At 57.1% G+C, this 16,971-nt stretch overlaps 10 protein-coding genes across 10 annotated transcripts; 5 read left to right on the top strand and 5 right to left on the bottom strand.

Moving 5' to 3' along the window:
* Positions 1-222: 222 nt before the first annotated feature.
* On the top strand, positions 223-707 carry BO66DRAFT_437363 (uncharacterized protein; the record flags this gene model as incomplete). Its single annotated transcript, XM_025650987.1, has 3 exons — positions 223-430; positions 491-585; positions 651-707. 3 exons carry the CDS (start codon positions 223-225, stop codon positions 705-707), a joined length of 360 nt encoding a protein of 119 aa, XP_025505162.1.
* Positions 708-2,121: 1,414 nt separating this feature from the next.
* Positions 2,122-3,488, top strand: BO66DRAFT_448563 (uncharacterized protein; the record flags this gene model as incomplete). Its single annotated transcript, XM_025651754.1, has 2 exons — positions 2,122-2,174; positions 2,312-3,488. 2 exons carry the CDS (start codon positions 2,122-2,124, stop codon positions 3,486-3,488), a joined length of 1,230 nt encoding a protein of 409 aa, XP_025505161.1.
* A 154-nt stretch (positions 3,489-3,642) lies between these two features.
* Positions 3,643-4,452, bottom strand: BO66DRAFT_448562 (HpcH/HpaI aldolase family protein; the record flags this gene model as incomplete). Its single annotated transcript, XM_025651753.1, has 1 exon — positions 3,643-4,452. The coding sequence occupies one exon, from the start codon at positions 4,450-4,452 to the stop codon at positions 3,643-3,645; it is 810 nt and encodes a 269-aa protein (XP_025505160.1).
* A 542-nt stretch (positions 4,453-4,994) lies between these two features.
* BO66DRAFT_410498 (MFS general substrate transporter) lies at positions 4,995-6,503 on the top strand (the record flags this gene model as incomplete). Its single annotated transcript, XM_025649247.1, has 1 exon — positions 4,995-6,503. The coding sequence occupies one exon, from the start codon at positions 4,995-4,997 to the stop codon at positions 6,501-6,503; it is 1,509 nt and encodes a 502-aa protein (XP_025505159.1).
* Positions 6,504-6,904: 401 nt separating this feature from the next.
* Positions 6,905-7,380, bottom strand: BO66DRAFT_410497 (RidA family protein; the record flags this gene model as incomplete). The annotated part of the gene is made up of 3 exons (XM_025649246.1): positions 6,905-7,129; positions 7,194-7,267; positions 7,329-7,380. The coding sequence occupies 3 exons, from the start codon at positions 7,378-7,380 to the stop codon at positions 6,905-6,907; spliced, it is 351 nt and encodes a 116-aa protein (XP_025505158.1).
* Positions 7,381-7,892: 512 nt separating this feature from the next.
* Positions 7,893-9,306, top strand: BO66DRAFT_448560 (Clavaminate synthase-like protein; the record flags this gene model as incomplete). Its single annotated transcript, XM_025651752.1, has 4 exons — positions 7,893-8,138; positions 8,208-8,333; positions 8,414-9,005; positions 9,062-9,306. 4 exons carry the CDS (start codon positions 7,893-7,895, stop codon positions 9,304-9,306), a joined length of 1,209 nt encoding a protein of 402 aa, XP_025505157.1.
* A 604-nt stretch (positions 9,307-9,910) lies between these two features.
* On the bottom strand, positions 9,911-10,817 carry BO66DRAFT_437357 (SDR family NAD(P)-dependent oxidoreductase; the record flags this gene model as incomplete). Its single annotated transcript, XM_025650986.1, has 3 exons — positions 9,911-10,185; positions 10,269-10,699; positions 10,762-10,817. 3 exons carry the CDS (start codon positions 10,815-10,817, stop codon positions 9,911-9,913), a joined length of 762 nt encoding a protein of 253 aa, XP_025505156.1.
* Positions 10,818-11,326: 509 nt separating this feature from the next.
* On the bottom strand, positions 11,327-12,296 carry BO66DRAFT_448558 (uncharacterized protein; the record flags this gene model as incomplete). The annotated part of the gene is made up of 1 exon (XM_025651751.1): positions 11,327-12,296. The coding sequence occupies exon 1, from the start codon at positions 12,041-12,043 to the stop codon at positions 11,327-11,329; it is 717 nt and encodes a 238-aa protein (XP_025505155.1). The 5' UTR covers positions 12,044-12,296.
* Positions 12,297-12,721: 425 nt separating this feature from the next.
* BO66DRAFT_427960 (DUF1115 domain protein) lies at positions 12,722-14,045 on the top strand (the record flags this gene model as incomplete). The annotated part of the gene is made up of 1 exon (XM_025650378.1): positions 12,722-14,045. The coding sequence occupies exon 1, from the start codon at positions 13,119-13,121 to the stop codon at positions 14,043-14,045; it is 927 nt and encodes a 308-aa protein (XP_025505154.1). The 5' UTR covers positions 12,722-13,118.
* A 615-nt stretch (positions 14,046-14,660) lies between these two features.
* On the bottom strand, positions 14,661-16,971 carry BO66DRAFT_56076 (Zn(II)2Cys6 transcription factor domain-containing protein). The gene is made up of 5 exons (XM_025653402.1): positions 16,779-16,971; positions 16,649-16,712; positions 15,966-16,591; positions 15,625-15,908; positions 14,661-15,570 (listed from the first exon to the last, which is right to left on the bottom strand). Exons 1-5 carry the CDS (start codon positions 16,937-16,939, stop codon positions 14,867-14,869), a joined length of 1,839 nt encoding a protein of 612 aa, XP_025505153.1. The 5' UTR covers positions 16,940-16,971; the 3' UTR covers positions 14,661-14,866.

The raw sequence follows: 16,971 nt of genomic DNA, 5'->3' as shown, positions 1-16,971 counted from the left end.
CAAGGGGGTCACTGACACCAGATGTTTTAATGGCTGCGTCTCAGCTCCACATGCCAGGGACGGCGTCTGCCTAGCTTTAAGCTTCTTCCTCGTTTCCTGCTCCTCGTCCGGCGAGGGTAAATCCCCTGGCACAACAGCGAGCATAAAAACGCTCCCAGGTCCCGTCTTCAGAATGCGTCCTGATTTACTTCCTTTCCCACCGAGTCATACGAAGCCACCAAAATGAAATTCACACTTTCTGCCTTTCTTCTCCTCGCCGCCGTGGCTACGGCCGAGTCTGTCCTCGACTACAGTGACGGCATCCCTCTCTGCTGCAGCAACACCGACAAGATCGAGGAAGCGGGCGACGACGTCATCCAGCAAGTGACGAGTGCTTTTGTCGGAGCGGGCGGCGGTGCTTGGGATCTGGGTGATCGGGTTGCGGGTGAATGTACGAGTTCTCACTGTGGCAAGGGATGAGATTGGATCAGATCACTTACAAACCGACTAGGCATCCCCGCCTTTCCCACGGACTGGAGCTACGAGCGCGAGAACTGTACGGACGGGTTGAAGCCGGTCTATTGCAAGAAGCACGCTCACTGGACTGTAAGTTTAATCTCCTCTACTGCTTTGGGGGGTGATAGCTATTGGATCCTAACTGTTTCTCTCAGTTGACCCTGAACGGAACATCGGTCTCGAGGAACGTACACGGGCAGTGCCATCTGTAGGGGATATATTTGTACGGTGCTTGGCCGGGCCCTTGCATTGGAGGAATGTGAATAAGACACTTACAAATATCACGAGATATGAGACTCTCAAATTGACTTGCACTGTGGAAAGTCAGGGCCTCCACACTGTTGTGAAATGGTCATGTAGATTTTCGGCTGTCAGTGGGATGCAAGACAAATAGCAGCTTGTTTACGGAGCAGTCACGACCCTAGTTCTGTTCTCGTCATCACCTTTGCTCTCACATCCGAAGGACCCCTTTGGTGTGCCCCTTGCCTAGCCGATGATTCTTGGCGAATTTTCCAGTACGAGGTAAAATACAGAACCTCCCTGATCATGGATTGTTGACGGCGGCCGATAAAGGAGTCGCTGGCCAATCAGCGGCCGATCAGAGATAAGATAAGCAGGCCGACAGCGGATTCCATCGTCCAATCAGACCGGGTTCATTTAGCTATCAGATAAGCCCAGCATCCATGTCCGTAACTTATTTCCATCTGCTTTTCGTGACTGCAGTCGATGCAGTCGATGTTTAGGCTCTCTTATGTGTCTGTTTACGTCGCTTCCAATAAAGGATCAAGCATACTCAGGTGCTCACGGTTCTGTCAGGCGAGCGTCACGGTGATTCGCCCAGCCCAATTGCCGAATAGCCGATCTGACGCCAAGCAGCGATCTGCTTTGCGGGGGTGGGGTAAACTACCTACTAGGTAGTACTTACTCCAGTACAAGCCAGCGTTAAATACTCTCGCTCCCCCAGATGTCTTTCTCATTGGCAACACCAGCCTCCTGTCTCGGGAGTGACTGCACCTACTCAGCATCGAGTATAATACGCTATGTCGGTCGCACACTCTACTAGACCAGTCCCACCCTACCAGCCCTTCCAATGTTCCATCTGTCAGAGCCGCTTCACCAGACATGAAAACCTCAAGCGCCATGCTGCCCTGCACTCGCGTTCCTCGGGTGAAGTCTCGCTGGCCTGTGGCCATTGCAGCGCGACCTTCTCGCGTCCGGACTTGCGCAATCGGCATATGAAGCGGAAGCACCCCGAGCACCACGAGAGACGGACGGTCAAGAGAAGAGACTCGAGAATGGAAGCTGACCAGTCATGCTCGATTCATCAGCTCCAGCTGGCTGGCGACGAATACGAGACGGCGAGGGCGAGCCGACGTCGGCCCTCGGCACAATCTTTCCGGAGGAGTCCGAGTCACGCCGCGCTGGAGGAGGTTTTTGAACTCGACTGGAATTTATTACCAGAACCACCAGCTTTTGCCCATGCAGATTCTCCCACCTCCAGCAATAAATCACCCAGTGTATCGGACTCTCCGGCACGATCTCCATCAAATTCCTCGCTGCCCGTACAAGACGATTGGTTTCCGTCCGAGCTGCAGATCCGTCGGGGACGCGATCTCTTCTTCAACCATGTCTCCTGCTTTCTCCCATTTCTACACCAAGCAACCTTCGATACTACGCAGGTACCCGCGCATCTGATCCTGAGTATTCTCAGTCTTGCGTACCAATATGGTGACGATCCGGAACGAGAAGACGAATCCGGGTCTGGCGCCACCCTGTCGGTGCAATGCTTCCATCGTGCTCGTACCCTTATACCTAGCCACGAGAATGACACAGACGATACCACCGAGATCACTTCGCACCTGACCACCATCCAATCCTACCTCCTTCTTCAGATCTGTGCCATGATGTATCTCTGCGGCGAGAGCTCGACCCAGGGCCTCAAGATGCACACGGCGATGATCTCCCTCGCCCGATCCGCAGGCCTCATGCAACCAACCCCGACCACCTCTTTAGCGTCAACCTCCGACCTCGACTCCCTCTGGCGCGCCTTCATCCACGCCGAATCGCACAAGCGAACCATCTTCGCCGTCCACCAGATCGACGCCCTGTACTACCAACTCCTCTCCATCCCACGCTGCATCTCCCACCTGGAAATCAAGCACGACCTCCCCTGCCCCGAGAACCAGTGGTCCGCCTCGACGAGCGCGGAATGGGCCCATCTCCAACTCACCTCTCGCTCCACCACCACCGCCGAAACCCCCATGCTGCAGTATGCCGACGCAATCCGACATTTCCTCTCCCCAACCGCCGACGTCCAACCCATCGCCCCCTTTGACCCCTACGGCGCCATCAACATCGCGCAGTTCCTCATCTCCAGCGCCCGCGAGATCTCCGGTTGGTCCACGATGACGGGGATGTTGAGCATGGAGCGGTTCGGGGCGCTGCGCTCGTCCCTCGCGGCGCTGGGTCCGTACCTCCGTCCGGAGGATGATCTCGTTCCTACGGCAGAAAGCATGCCCAGAGCGACCAGTGTCCGCACCATCACCTGCGCCGCAACGTGGGAAACGGCCATGCTCGAGCTCCAGATGTGGTCTCCGTTGCACACGGGGGGCATCGTCGGGGCGAGCATCGACACGTGGCTGCAGCAGTCGACGCGGCTGGCGCCGACCTCGTGCGAGGTGCTGTGCGAGGTGGACACGGTGGTGCAGGCGGTGCAGCCGCACGTGGACTGGTTCCTGGGGTATTTGGACCGGTGCGAGGCCCTGCGGGCGGAGGCGCCGTGGGTGCTGCTGTACGCGTACCAGGCGTTCTTGGTGGCGTGGCAACTAGTACGGTGGGGGGTGCCGGGGGCGATGGGGGTGGTCGGGGTGGCAGATGGTGACGGGGAGGGGGCGCTGCACTGGGCCAGGACGGTGTTTGGGCGGCGTGAGCGGTGGCAGATAGGGCGGTTGATCGGAAGATGTCTGGACGAGCTGGGGAGGGGGTGTAGTTGAAACTGCCTTCCTGCCTTCAAACCTACTGCCTTCCCTCCCCCTCCCCCCTTAGCAGAACACAAGATCCTTCTAAACCAAACCTGTCATCAATTGAATATATACAACCTTTTACCCCACCTCAACCACCCCTCAAACCTCCAATCCATCCCCAAATCTAAGACCTCGCAACCTCCAACTCAGCAATATACCAATTCTGCACCGCCTTAGTATCCCCCGTCATAGCCACAGTATCATACATGCCCCTCGCCTCCTTGGCCAACGCCCCATTATTAACCATCCTGCCCACCCACTTCCCATACTTCCTCCCCGCCTCCACAATCTTATTAATCGCCTCCACAAACACCGGCTCATCCCCACGCGCAGGAACATACCCCAGCAGCGCCTGCGCGAGATCATTGGGCCCAATAAACACCAAATCCACCCCGGGCACCGCACAAATCTCCTCGACATTCTCGACCCCCTCCTTCGTCTCGATCTGCACCATCGTGATGATCGTCTCGTTGGCCGACACCATATACTCGGGGGTCGTCAGCCCGTGCCCGATAGCCGGGAACGCCGATCCCTGGCCCCGCACCCCGTAGGGGGGGAACTTCGAGGAGGCGACGACCTGCCGCGCCTCCTCGGCGGTGTTGATCTGCGGCACCATGATGCCGTGCGTGCCCGTGTCCAGCGCCCGCTTGAGGATGTCGTGCGCCGGACCCCGCACCCGGATGATCGGCGATACCCCCAGCGCCGAGATGGCGGCCACGCTGTTGTGCATCGCGTCGTCGGAGATGTGGCCGTGTTCGCAGTCGATGATGATCCCGTCGACTCCTGTCAGGGCCACGACTTGGGCCATGCGGACGGAGGGCAGCGCCATGAAGGTCATTACGGGGTAGTCCGAGGTGCGTAGTTTGTTGAGCAGGCGGAGCCGCGGGTTTTGGATCGTGGTGGTTTGGGCTGTGGGGGGCGATTTTTGGGTCATTTTGGTGGTTGTTGTGGTGGGTCTAGGGGGACTGGGGGAAAGAGAGGGGTGGTTGGTTGAGGAGGGTATTGATTGATTGACAGTTTTGAGTTTGAGGGTGAGTGTGAGTGAGAATGAGAAGGACTATGGTCAATCACGGCTGGGGTTAAATATCCAGGGACGGAAGTGAGGTGGGTTCAGATGGGCAGTGTTCGGGTGGATCTCCGGGTAATGCAGCTGTGCTTATCGGTGGGAGGAGCTCCGCATTTTAGGGCATGACAGATAAGGCGGGGGAGGAGGAGGAGGAGGAGGAGAAGGAGGAGCAGCACTCTTCTTCTTTCTCCTCCGCTCCTCCTCCCTTCTTATCTGCTATCTCCACACCACAACACAACTCACTGATACGGTCAATTGAGTGTGATCACTATCATGAATCCTCTCAATGGCTATGCATTGACCGACTGACATATAACTGCATCCATGCACAAGACAACACCAAAACAATGGCAGCCCCTCCCTCCCCAGCAGACACGCACAAACCCCCTGCCGCAGCTTCAACCCCCAACATGGATGCCCACAAACCCCCACCGTCCATCACGGACAAAGCCTCCTGCCACGAGGGTCAAGTCTCGCAGTACGATGAGCGCATGCCCGAGTCACTCCGCAACCTCAGCGAGGAGGAGCTGCGCGACCTGCAGCGCCGGCTCGTCCGCAAGGTCGACCTCCTGGTGCTACCCACCATCGGAATCCTCTACATCCTCAACTACATCGACCGGCAGAACCTGGCCTCAGCCAAGCTGCAAGGCATCACCGACGACCTGCACATGAGCTCGGAGCAGTTTGCCACTGCCGTCTCCATTCTGTTCGTCGGGTACCTCCCATTCCAGGTGCCCAGCAACATCCTGATCACGCGCATCTCACGGCCTGGGCTGTACATCTGCGTCGCCGTAGCTATCTGGGGTTGCATCTCCGCCGCCACGGCCGCAGTTAAGAACTACGGACAACTTCTCGCGGTGCGGGCGATCCTGGGCATCGCCGAGGCCGTCTTCTTCCCGGGGGCCATCTACTACCTCTCAGCCTGGTACACCAAGATCGAACTGGGCAAGCGCATCGCGGGGCTCTACATCGCGCAGCAGGTCGGCAACGCATTCGGGGGCCTCTTCGCGGCCGCCATCCTGCAGCTGGACGGGGTCCACAACATCGCCGGGTGGCAGTGGCTCTTCATCATCGAAGGCAGTGCGACCGTAGGCATCGGGCTACTGTGCGGGCTGATCATGCCGGAATTCCCGCACAACAGCCGGCTCCTCTCACCCTTGCAGCGCGATCTGGCCGTGTGGCGGATTGAGTCCGAAGCCGGCGCGGCGGAGGGCAACACGACCACCGAAAAAGAAAACCCACTCCAAGGCTTCCTGCACGCGCTATCCGACCCCAAGCTCATCCTACTCATCCTCGCCAACATGCTCTCGCAAACCCAAGGCTCCATCGCCAACTACTTCCCGACCCTCGTCTCCTCCCTCAATTTCTCCGAGACGGTCAGCCTGCTCCTGACGGCGCCGCCGTACATCCTGGCGGGCGCCGTCTACTACGGGATCATGTTCTACTCCGACCGGCGGAACACCGTCTACCCGCTGATCCTGGGGTGCATTGGGATTGCGATCGCGATGTACGTGATCCTGCTGGCGACGCTGAACATCGGCGCCCGCTACTTCGCCATGATGATCCTGCCGTTCGCCTCCGTCGGCCCCCAGCTCCTCCTCTACAAGACCATCAACCTGCACCTGGCGCGGCCGGTGGCCAAGCGCGCGGCGGCGTCGGCGCTGGTCAACGCCATCGGCGGGACCTCGAATATCTGGGCCTCGTACCTGTATTACTCGTCGCCGCATTTCTATGCGGCGTTCGGCACGCTGATGGGGGCGGCGGTGCTGCTGGCCGCGACGATGATGGCGTACCGGTGGTTGGTGCTGCGCGAGAATCGGCGGCTGGATTCCGGGGTGGACGAGGAGGTGCGCAAGGCGATGAAGGGGGGCGTCACGGAGGAGATGGTGCGCTTGGGGTGGCGGTATGAGATGTATTGATTTAGCTGTGCTGTGGGACTCCGCTGTTGGGTAGGGTTAGACAATGCGCGGTGTGTAAGGGCTGTATGTTCGCGGAGCATGTAGAATTGAGCGCTTTGCAGCGATGGCCTCGTAGCCCTAGCGCTCCTAGCTGATTGATTTTGTGACAAGTACAGTATACCACATTCACACACAGCCTCTCTACCCCCCCTCTCTCTCTCTCCCTTTCTCTCTCGCCCATCTGCGCAATCTTAACTCAATGTATAACCTAACCCCCCTTCGTTCTGGAGCGGAAGTAAACCATCCTACCAATACCCACAAAACAACCCTCACAAAGCTACCCCTAATCCCACTCTACGCTCTCAGCCCCTAGAACAATCCCACAACGTAAAACAAATCTATTCATCTAACCAGAAAAAGGCTCAAACCTGCGCAATACACTCAATCTCAATCACGGTCCCCTGCCCCGGCGCAACCGCCTGCAGACACGACCGCGAGGGCATCGGTGTCGGCAGGAAGTCGATGTACGCCTCGTTCATCGCCGCAAAGTCCTTCATGTCCGCCAGGTAGACGTTGTACTTGACGACTTGCTCCAGTGAGGAGCCGGCGAGCTCGAGGACTTCTTTGAGGTTTTGCAGGACTGTCCGCTGTTTTGGCCTTCCGTGTTAGACTGCTTTCCCTGTGGGTTGGGGAAGACGGGTGGATACTGACTGTGGCTTGCTTGATCTCGCCGGTGGCGGTTTGGCCGGCGCAGAAGACGAGGCCGGGGACTTTGACGGCTGGGCCTGCGGGGGATTAGTTTCCGGTAGGTATGGGTATTTTTAGGGGGGGAGGGGGGGGACGCACAGTTGTGAGGCTTGGGAGGGAACTTCTCGCTGGAGATGAGTTGGCGGGACATTTTGGTTGGGATGGGATGGATTCCGGGGATTGGTGGTTGTGGTTGTGGTTGTAATTGTACAAGATAGGGAGACAGTGGCGTTGTGTGAAGTTCAATCTGGTTGGTTAGGGCATGGGGATTATCTACTAGAGTTTATGGGGATTTAAATATCGAAGATTGGCGGCAGAGGTGGTGATGCTCCTCCCGGAGTGCCAAGCGGGAGGAGCTCCTCCCACCCGTGGAGAGCGCCCATTGCGATAGTCCTTATCATCGTCTTGGCGGGAGCTCTGCGGTTTGATAGAGGAGCTCAAGTTGAAAGGGCAGGGGGCTTACTGAGGAGCAGTTATCATTTTTCGTGATGCTGAGAGACAATGGTGGGCAAATGAATGGAATCTCGTATGACCACGGAGCACATCGTATACAGGATCCCGGCGTCCAACATCGCGCATATAAATGAACTCATCGCAATCGAGTCAACTTTTGTTCAATCAGTACAGTAAGAGAGACCTGAGAAACTACAACTCAAGATCAAAATGGCCCCAAGCGCCCCTTTCAATCCCCCTTCGCCTACACTCGCAGGCAAACCCTTCGTGCCCAGCTGGACTCCTCCCCCCGTCACCAAGGAGAAGCACAACTTCGCCGAGCTGAAATCCATTGATTTATCGCTGCTTGACTCGGAAGACCCCGCTGTCGTCAACGATCTGATTCAGCAGGTGAAAGTGGCCATCCGTGACGATGGCTTCCTATTCCTCGAGAACTACGGCGTCTCTTTGGAGCAGGTAAGGCATTACCCGGGGACAACCCAGCCCTAAATCGAAATGACGCTGACAAGATGATAATTTCCGCAGCTCCACCGCCAATTCGGCCTAGCACAATACCTCTACAATCACATCAGCGAGGAGGACAAGCAACGCCTGCTCTTCCACCCAGAAACCGGCGTCTGGTCCGGCTACAAGCACCCCTACGGCTTCAAAGTAGGTCCCCACCACCTTGACTCATCTCCACCCAAAGAAGAGAAAAAAGGCTCGAAACCTCGAAGCTGACCACCATCTAGCGCCACCGCGGCCCCGCCGACGGCATCGAGCAATTCAATTGGTACACGCCGGAATGGGCCTCGCCCTCGACGCGCGTGCCGCAATGCCTGCAGCCCTTCATGGACGAGATCGAAGCCTTCTGCACCTACCTCACGCAGTCCGTCAACCGCCGCCTCCTCACCCTGTTCTCGCGCGTGCTCGAGCTCCCCGACGACTTCCTCTGGGAGAAGGTGCAGTCGCACGGCAGCCCCACGGGCGAAGGCTACTTCCGGCACGCGCTGTTCCGGCCCGTGCAGAAGGAGACCCGCGACGCCTCCAAGGGGATCAAGATGCACGGCCACACGGACTTCGGGCTGACCACCCTCCTCTTCAGCGTGCCAATCTCGTGTCTGCAGATCTGGGGCCGCGACGAGCAGTGGTACTACGTGCCGTACCGGCCGGGCGCCCTGGTGGTCAACATCGGCGATACCCTGGAGATTGTCTCGGGCGGGCACTTCAAGGCCACGCGGCATCGCGTGTTCACCCCGCCAGCGGATCAGCTGGAGGAAGAGCGGTTGTCGTTGGTGCTGTTTAATAGTTCGGTCGGGGATTTGAGGATGGGGCCTGCTTTGGGTGAGTTTTTTCTGCCTGAGGGGTAGGTAAAAATGATGCTAATAGCCTCTGCACAGAATCACCTCTAATTCAGAGAGAGGGCTGCGTCGAGGAGCAAGGGGTCTACAAGGAGTTTCGCAACCTCACGGCGCAGGGGAAACTGGTCCCTACGAATCGCGAGTGGCGCGAGATTCAGATCGCCACGTGTACGGATCCCACGGACTCGGTGCGGAACTCGGTGGGTGCGGATCAGGTGCTGATCGAGGGGAAGATTATGCATCAGCGCGAGTATATGGGGGTCAAGGTGGTTTTGCCGGTGTGAATGGTGGGGCAAAAGGGTGTTCTTGGGTAGGAAGTGGGAGAGGGGATTATCACGGTGGAATCACTGGCTTATTGTGGCTTTTTCTTGTATTGTCTCAGAATGTTACTTGCGTGTTAAAACTATGGAATACGTTACAATTTAGTTCTGTGCGCACCAACGAAGCAGAGAGCCGAATATGTCGGGTTGATCTCATGGAAACTGAGTATAGCGGATTACTGTCTCCCTTTTCTGATACACTAGTACATCTTCCTGGTCCGCAAATATACAACCTACTGAAAGCTCCTTGGTGATTCAAGGCCAAAGTATATGCTTCATGGCTTACATGACTATAACTAGGTACAACTGAAGCCTTCATATGTCGGATCTTCTGAAAAGAGTTGTTTGTTGAGCCACTATTGAATGTTCAGCAAATGTCGAGATTTTGTGCTGATTTACAACTTAGCTAGACATGGGGGGTAATATCCCCGACGTTAGCCCTAACTCACAGTCTGAAGTATACCAGCCCGATCAACATCAAAAGCTCATGAAAACATAACTCCATCTTCTTTACTCACAGTCACGGTTCATACACCACCCCTAATCAACAGTCTAAACAAGAGCTGGGTCACTTCAACCCCCCCGCCACCAACAAGCTCTGCCCCGTCATATACCCCGTCGTCACCAACATCATGACCACATTAGCCACCTCCTCCGGCTTTCCTAGCCTCCCCACCGGAATGCCCTCGACCACCTCCTTGGGGATCGCCTCCGCACTGGCCACCATCCCCGTCTCCCCAATCATCGCCGGCGCCACGTCATTCACGCTGATATTGTACTCGGCCAACCGCGTCGCCAGATTCATCATCATCCCCGTCAGACCACCTTTTGAAGCGGCGTAGTCTATCCCCTCTTCATCAGCATTCACTCAACCCAAACAAGATAGTACGCAGACTCAGCATTCCAGATAGAGGCGAAAGACATACGACACCCATTAATCCCCCCACCTCTTGCCGCAATCGACGACATGAACACGATCCTTCCCCACCGCTGAGCCTTCATATGCTCGACCACCCCCTTGACCAGCACAAACGACGCCCGCAGGTTGACGGTCAACATGCGGTCGAACTCGTCCAGCGGGATGTCCCACACGTTCGGGATGCGGCGGCCGTACCCGGCGTTCGAAATCAGGATGTCCGGGCGCTGGCCGTGATACTCCTCGATCTCCGTGAAGAGGTGGTCGAGTTGCTCGGGACTGCTCACGTCGGCTTGGTGGGTGGAGATGCGCAGGGGGGTTGCGGTCGAGGTGGAGTGGAGGACGGCGACGAGCTGGTCGATGGCGGCTCGGTTGGTGGAGAAGGTCAGCGCGAGGTGGACCCCGTTCTGGGCGAGGCGACGGGTGCAGGCGCTTCCGATGCTTTGGAAGGGTAAGATGGTTGGTATTGAGATTGGATTTGGGGTTTGTGTTGGGAGGCTTACCCTCCTGATGCGCCGGTGATGAGGGCGAGCTTGCCTGTGATTTCGTTGAGGGACATTTTGGTTTGGGGGCGGGGATGGGTTGTAGTGATGCAATTCTGAAGGTGCGAAGGTCTTCTGTGAGATGGAATGGGATTTTATCATCGACCCGGTGTATGCTTTACTTGTAGAAGGCCATGATTATTGTGTTTTGTTGCTGTTTCTAATGCCAAGAATCTACCGAAAGATAGCAAGAGCTCCTCCCAGGGAGCTCCTCCCGCTGTCTCCAGCTGCCCATGGTGGTTTCACAACCCACTCGAATGAACTATCCTATCTTCTTTAGCTCGCAGTCAATATGATATCTTCTACCAGCGATGTCACATGACTTTCTGAATCTCGAAATAATCATCGGCAGGGATAAATGCCCTATTAGAGCACACGTTCGCATCCTTAAAGTAAACAACATACACGATCGAGTCCCACCAATATTTAGTTCTATTTGACGACCCTTATATACACTAGAACACATTTGTCCCAGGATACCTATTCCCTTTCAAGATTCTCGCATAACTAGCCAGCCCCCAAGACACTAATCAACCACCACCACATCATCCCCGGTAACCGAACAGTTGAACGGCAAATCCAGCGTCGGCCGCGTGTTCCCGGTCATCAGCGACGTACTGTAATTATACGTGGGGCTCAGCATCATAATCTGGCCCACGGTCGTGCCATACTCATCCGCCAGGTCCTTGTACACGCCGTACTCTAGCGTGAACGGCTTGATGCTGCACTGGCTGGGCTCGCACAGGGGCACCTTGATAAACTGCCCGACCTCCAGCAGGGCGTCGGCCGACGAGGCCTCGGCGGTGGAGGTGGAGGTGTTGCCCATCAGCGCGGCGGTGGAGATGTTCAGCCGCCGCGCGATGATGTCGTAGGTGTCGCCGTGGACGGTGTAGTAGAGGCGCGGTCCGCCGTTGATGCACAGCGCCGTGCGCGTGAGGTTGGGGATCAGGCAGGATTCGTTGTCCGGGGGGGAGGAGGCGCAGCTCAGGGGTGGGATGACGATGGTCTGCCCGATGTTGGGCGGGATGAGAGGGTCGGCCATCAGGTTGTGGCGCGCGATGTCGCAGAGGCTGCGGTTGGTGCGCGCGGCGATCTCGGGGATCGTGATGTTGGTGGTCACCGGGTAGAGGGTGTAGGGGTTGGTGCTGTTGGCGCAGTTAGGGCTAGGGGTGGCGGTTGTTGTTGTACCCAGGGAGAGGAGGGTGGTGAGGAGGGTCACGGAGGTGGATGGGAGAGAACGCATTGTGTTTTACTTGGTTTGGGGTTATGTGAAGAAGGGATTGTGGCTTGTAGAGAGAAGAGAAGAGGAGGCTTGAGACGAGCTGCTGCTGCTGCTGGAGGATCAACAGGCACAGAAGGGCCAATTTATACCCCGGCACCAACCTACTCAAGTACATGGTATCTCCCCTGTTGATGGAGACGCAGAGCTGACGAATCCTCCTCCCTAATTCGACGATCGACAGGAACGGTCTGCAACCCAGGCCTCAAGAGCTTGATACCCCTCACCCTTAGCGCACTTGGCTTTGTCAAGTCTCTACCTTGATAGTCCACCTCATTCGAGTGATCTGCATATCCAGCCTGGTTCATCTCGGCCTTAACTTGCGGGGAGGGTCCCCGTCTAAACCCTTTGGAGCTATTACCGCCGAGCTTGAGTTTCTGCAAGCCGCAACAGGGACGGAGGGTGGACCTGAGCTCCGAACCGTGAACCGAGGTCTGGCGTCTGGCTTCCTCGTTGCGGTGCTCCGGCGGCACTCATAATGAACATTCGTAACCCCTGGGATGCAAGTGACGGTGAATGGCTCTTTATGCGCCCGTGCGCGGTGAATGCTCACCTGGAACGCTTAGACTGCTACGTAGGTAACTGGGCACATGAGCTTTTTTCAGTAACCAGCGGAGGGACTAGTTTCAACCTGGGAGGAGAGTTGATTTCCACAGCAAAGAAAGGGACGGACCAACGAAACACTCCCCCAATTGGAGGCGATGCTTGGCAACTGGAAGAACCCTGCCCCTCCGAATTGCGGAGTCCCGAAGCCAGAAATAACGGAAGATCCATCTTCCGCGACTCCGCTGTCGGAGGAACAGAATGGCTCCAACCCCGCTTGTTGTTGCTGCTGCTGCTGCTGCTGCTGCTGCTGCTGCTGCTGCTGCTGCATGCATCATGCATTTCAAACCATAAACCAATCAGCCATACCCAGGCATCCAGCTAATTGCGGCTCCAAACTAATATCCACGACCCTGGCCAACTATATCCCTTTCCATTGGCCGATTCTTCTCATCACTATCTCGACACAAGTGCTACAGCCAAACACAGAGCAAACATGGCCACACCACCCACCACCGTGCTCCCAATCGACCTCATGGAGATGCAACTCTCGACCATCGACCTCCTCACGGCGATGTACGCCTCGCCCGAGGAACTCGAAATCCCCCCAGCCTCAGCCGAGTGCCTGGAGAAGCTGCGCGCCTGGTGCGAGGACCCCAACCCCACCAACGCACCACCACCCTCCGGCATCCCATCCAGCATCTCACTCTACGTCTCACTGCCCCTGGCAGACAGCGACAAGCGGTTCCAAGTCAACCTGACGATCCCGCTGCACTGCGCCGCCCAGCCCGACCCAAAACCGGACCACCAACCCCCACCGCCGACCTACTCGCTGCGCCCGGACTGGCTGTCCAGAGCCGAGATCACCAAGCTGGCGGCATCCATGCCCGCCGACGCAGACGTATTCGAGGCACTAACCTACATCCAAGAAGCGGCCGCGCGGCTCCTAGTCGAGGCCGAGGAAGTCCAGCAAGACGCCTCCTGCTCGACCAAATCCGAGTCTGGCGCGGCCACAGCCCGCGGCCCGCTGGTGCGCGTCTGGTTCTACTTCCCGTCGCTGTCGACGCGCGCGAAGCGCGACGACCTCGTGAACCATGCGCCCGAGTACGCGCTGACGGGGTTCGTGCTCGCGGGCAAACCCGGGGTGCTGTGTCTCGAGGGCGCGTCGGCGGATATCGATGCGTACATGAAGTTCATCAAGACGCACTCGTGGGGCGATATCCCCAGCCACCAGAAGAAGGTCAGCGAGCGGTTCCGCGAGACCGGCGCGGCGGTGCGGCGCGTGTTTGCGGGCATGGAGGAGATCACGGACTCGTTGGGGGAGCGCAGCGGGCAGCGGGCGAATCGTGGGGATATGCAGGCGCTTGAGCAGTGGCTTCATGCCAGGGGGTTGGGGGATGCGTTTGAGAAGGTTATCTTCTGAGTAGGTGGCGGTGGTGTGTGCTGGTACGTACTGTTGAGGGGAAAGCCATGGCTTGGGCTACGCTCGGTCGGCCTGGGGCTTTGTTTTGAATCGGGGCAGAGAAAGGCTGAGTACAAGCCATTTATCACGGTCGTAGGTTGTGAGCTTCTAGCCTGGGGCTGCCGTGGCGTCACTTTCGGTTTCCTTTGAGGTCCTTTGTCACCACAGGGGGATATGCATTCTTTGCATGGGTAAGGAACATCGGGAGTGGGGTAAGCCGTGGTATACTGTCCGTGCTGCAGGGAAAATGCAACCCTGGTGATCCCAGCTCTAGGCAATGGTTGGTGAATCCGACCGCAGCTACCCGTCCTTTATGCCCTGCGCTCGAGCAGATATCGATATCGAGGGCCTCTGTTGTGAACAGCGGCATTGAATTGGATGATGACGCGCATCTGTGGCTTAATTGCCTTAAGTCTTTCGTTAAGGGTCAAACCATTAAAGCTTATCACAACCATACAACAGGTGGTGACTCGAACGAATATCATATAGACACGATGAAACAGACAGACACAAATCCACTCGTGCATATTGGCATGCTTGTGAAGAAGAATATCTCCGCTCCCGAACGTTATAAACAATCCAAACTCGCTTGTCAAAAAGAAGAACCGCAACGCCCTTGTCATAATCCCAAGCTAGTACGCTTGTTGAGACACAGAGCGGAAACACGTTGAATCATGTACACAATGCGTGGCGATCATCAAAAGGCAAAGACGGCCGATGGTCTAGCGGCAGAGGAACTCTACAGTGGAGAAGTCAGCACTGCTGTCGTTGAGACCCAAATTTCAGACCCCCATGCTTGGCAGATAGGGACCCTGTCCAGCCCACCCGAACAGGCTGAGTTCGTCGATCATGTGCTGCACGATCACGTTACTCTCCATGCCCACCATCATATCCGTCTCGAACCCCGTGGGCAGGCCGCCAGGGATCGGAGGCGACTGCCATTGATCTGGGGCCTGGTACTGTTGCGAGAGCGGCATCATCGGTCCAGGGGGGCAGTGCATCGGGGGCGGCAGCGCCATGAGGCTGGGTGGTTCGGACGTGGCGACAGCCGGAGTGGGCAGCATGGGCCGCGGGGTCTCGTTGCTGGTCTTCTCCAGCCAGGTGAGGAGCTTGGCGATGGCCTTTTTGCAGCCCGCCCACAGATCATCGCCGAGCGAGAACCCTTCGATCTTGTGGACCGTGGCGAGCACCACCTCGTGCACGCTACGCGTGCCGAGATCCGTCGGCAGCTGGCTGTAGATGCCAAAGGACAAGCCCAGCTTGCACAGCAGGACGATGGCGTACCAGCAGGTCGTGTAGGACGAGATCGGCAGGTGGACTGCCACGGGCGATGGGGTCGCGAGGAAGGTGGCCGCCACGCGGTGGGCGGACGTGGCGAGCGCCTGCAGCTGGTTGATGTCGCGCAGGTAGAACGCGTCCTTCTGCCGGCGTAGGAAGTGCCCGAAAATGAGGGTGGGAAAGGCGTCTAGCTCCATGCGCAAGGCCCCTGGGTTGGTTAGAATAAGGAGGTCTTCTACTCGGATGCACGAACGATGCTCACAATTGTCCTGTAAATTATGACGCGATTTCAGTTCATCGACCTCTTTCTGGTTTCTCGCCACCGCCTCGAGGATCTGTTCCCAGGTCGCGTCTCGGCATTGGTCGGTGCAGTAGTTCAGCTCATCGCCTAGCAGCGTGTGAGACTTGCGCATCAGTGGCTGTGTTTCTATCAGTGCTCTCAGCAGCGCGTCGCTGGGATATTCGGGATTCTCCGTGAGGTTCTTCACGCAGGTATCGATGCACATGGTATGTCGCATGTTCATATGTCGACGGAACATCGAAGATCTAATACGGGGTCAGCTTCGGCTGGTAGCAGGGGCATTGGTCTCAAGCGCCACGCACTTGTGGGTCAGATAGTAGCAGCCCAGAAGAGCTCGTTGAGCCGCCGGCGTCTTGTGTAACTGCTCCTTCCGAGGTTCACTGATCTGTCCCGACTGCAGTTGCATCTTAACCGTCTCATCCTGATCCAGACCGAGGTCGTAGACAAGCATCGGCAGCACTTGGAGGAGCAGGTACTGATGCGCATGCATGCTCTTCCAGTGGTAATGGTACCACGCCGAATGCACCAGTAGTCCCTGCAGCAGGTCCATGCTCCGCTCGCTGTTGACGAAGACCCGAGTCGCGACCGTCTGTCTGATCATGCCTTCCAGCTTTAGCTGTAAGGAGTTATTGTGCTCCAAGGAAGCCCAGACGATACATGTCAGCAGGAACGGGTACTGATCGCGCAGCGAGGCAATGTCCATGTCTGGGGGTATGATAACAAAAGGGAAGTGGTGCATCTTCTGGGCCCGAAATTTGGCCAGGAGCTCGTCGGCCTCCTCGAGGGTGAGCAGGTGACCGAAAAGTGGGTCGCCTTCGCTCTCACTGCGGGCGAGTCGCGACGGTGAGTCCTTCTGATACGTATCGGGCGAGTCGTTTGTGTTGGTCATACTGGCGGTTCGCGACGGGGTCTGACAGTTGGCAGCTTGCTATGAGACTCTCCATCAATACCTTCCCGAACGATCAGATGGACTCGAGAAGCATACCTTGCTGGCAAGTTGGGTGACTAGATTATCGATCTGTTCCTGCAAGGCATCGATGCGTGTTTTCCTGGAACAAATCAGTCAATGAGGGGACAGTCCATGATGAGACAGGGGTGCGCAAGGGAGATAGTACCTGGGCCGACTACTCGCGCGTAAGCTATCGGGGAGACTGCATGACTGGCCCAGTCTAGTGCAGCGGACGCAAGTGCCAGTGCCTTCGACAGGCTGACATCGCACTTTGAGTCGAACACATCGGACGCAAGCATGGCGTCTCGGGGGTTGTCTCCGATTCATGTTTGGTTATCAAGAGTGGAGTAGTGTGGTCT

This window comes from Aspergillus aculeatinus (assembly GCF_003184765.1).
Source record: "Aspergillus aculeatinus CBS 121060 unplaced genomic scaffold BO66scaffold_17, whole genome shotgun sequence".
In the NCBI taxonomy this organism is placed as follows: Eukaryota; Fungi; Ascomycota; class Eurotiomycetes; order Eurotiales; family Aspergillaceae; genus Aspergillus; species Aspergillus aculeatinus.
The sequence above is the reverse complement of the archived record's forward strand: the minus strand, read 5'-3'. Positions and strand labels throughout refer to the sequence as shown.

Coding starts and splice junctions, on each gene's coding strand:
- BO66DRAFT_56076 (XM_025653402.1), bottom strand. CDS start 16,939: ATGAATCGGAGACAACCCCCGAGACGCCATGCTTGCGTCCGATGTGTT. Junction 15,909..15,965: donor TGCTACTATCTGACCCACAA/GTGCGTGGCGCT, acceptor ACCCCGTATTAG/ATCTTCGATGTTCCGTCGAC. Junction 15,571..15,624: donor TCATAATTTACAGGACAATT/GTGAGCATCGTT, acceptor TAACCAACCCAG/GGGCCTTGCGCATGGAGCTA.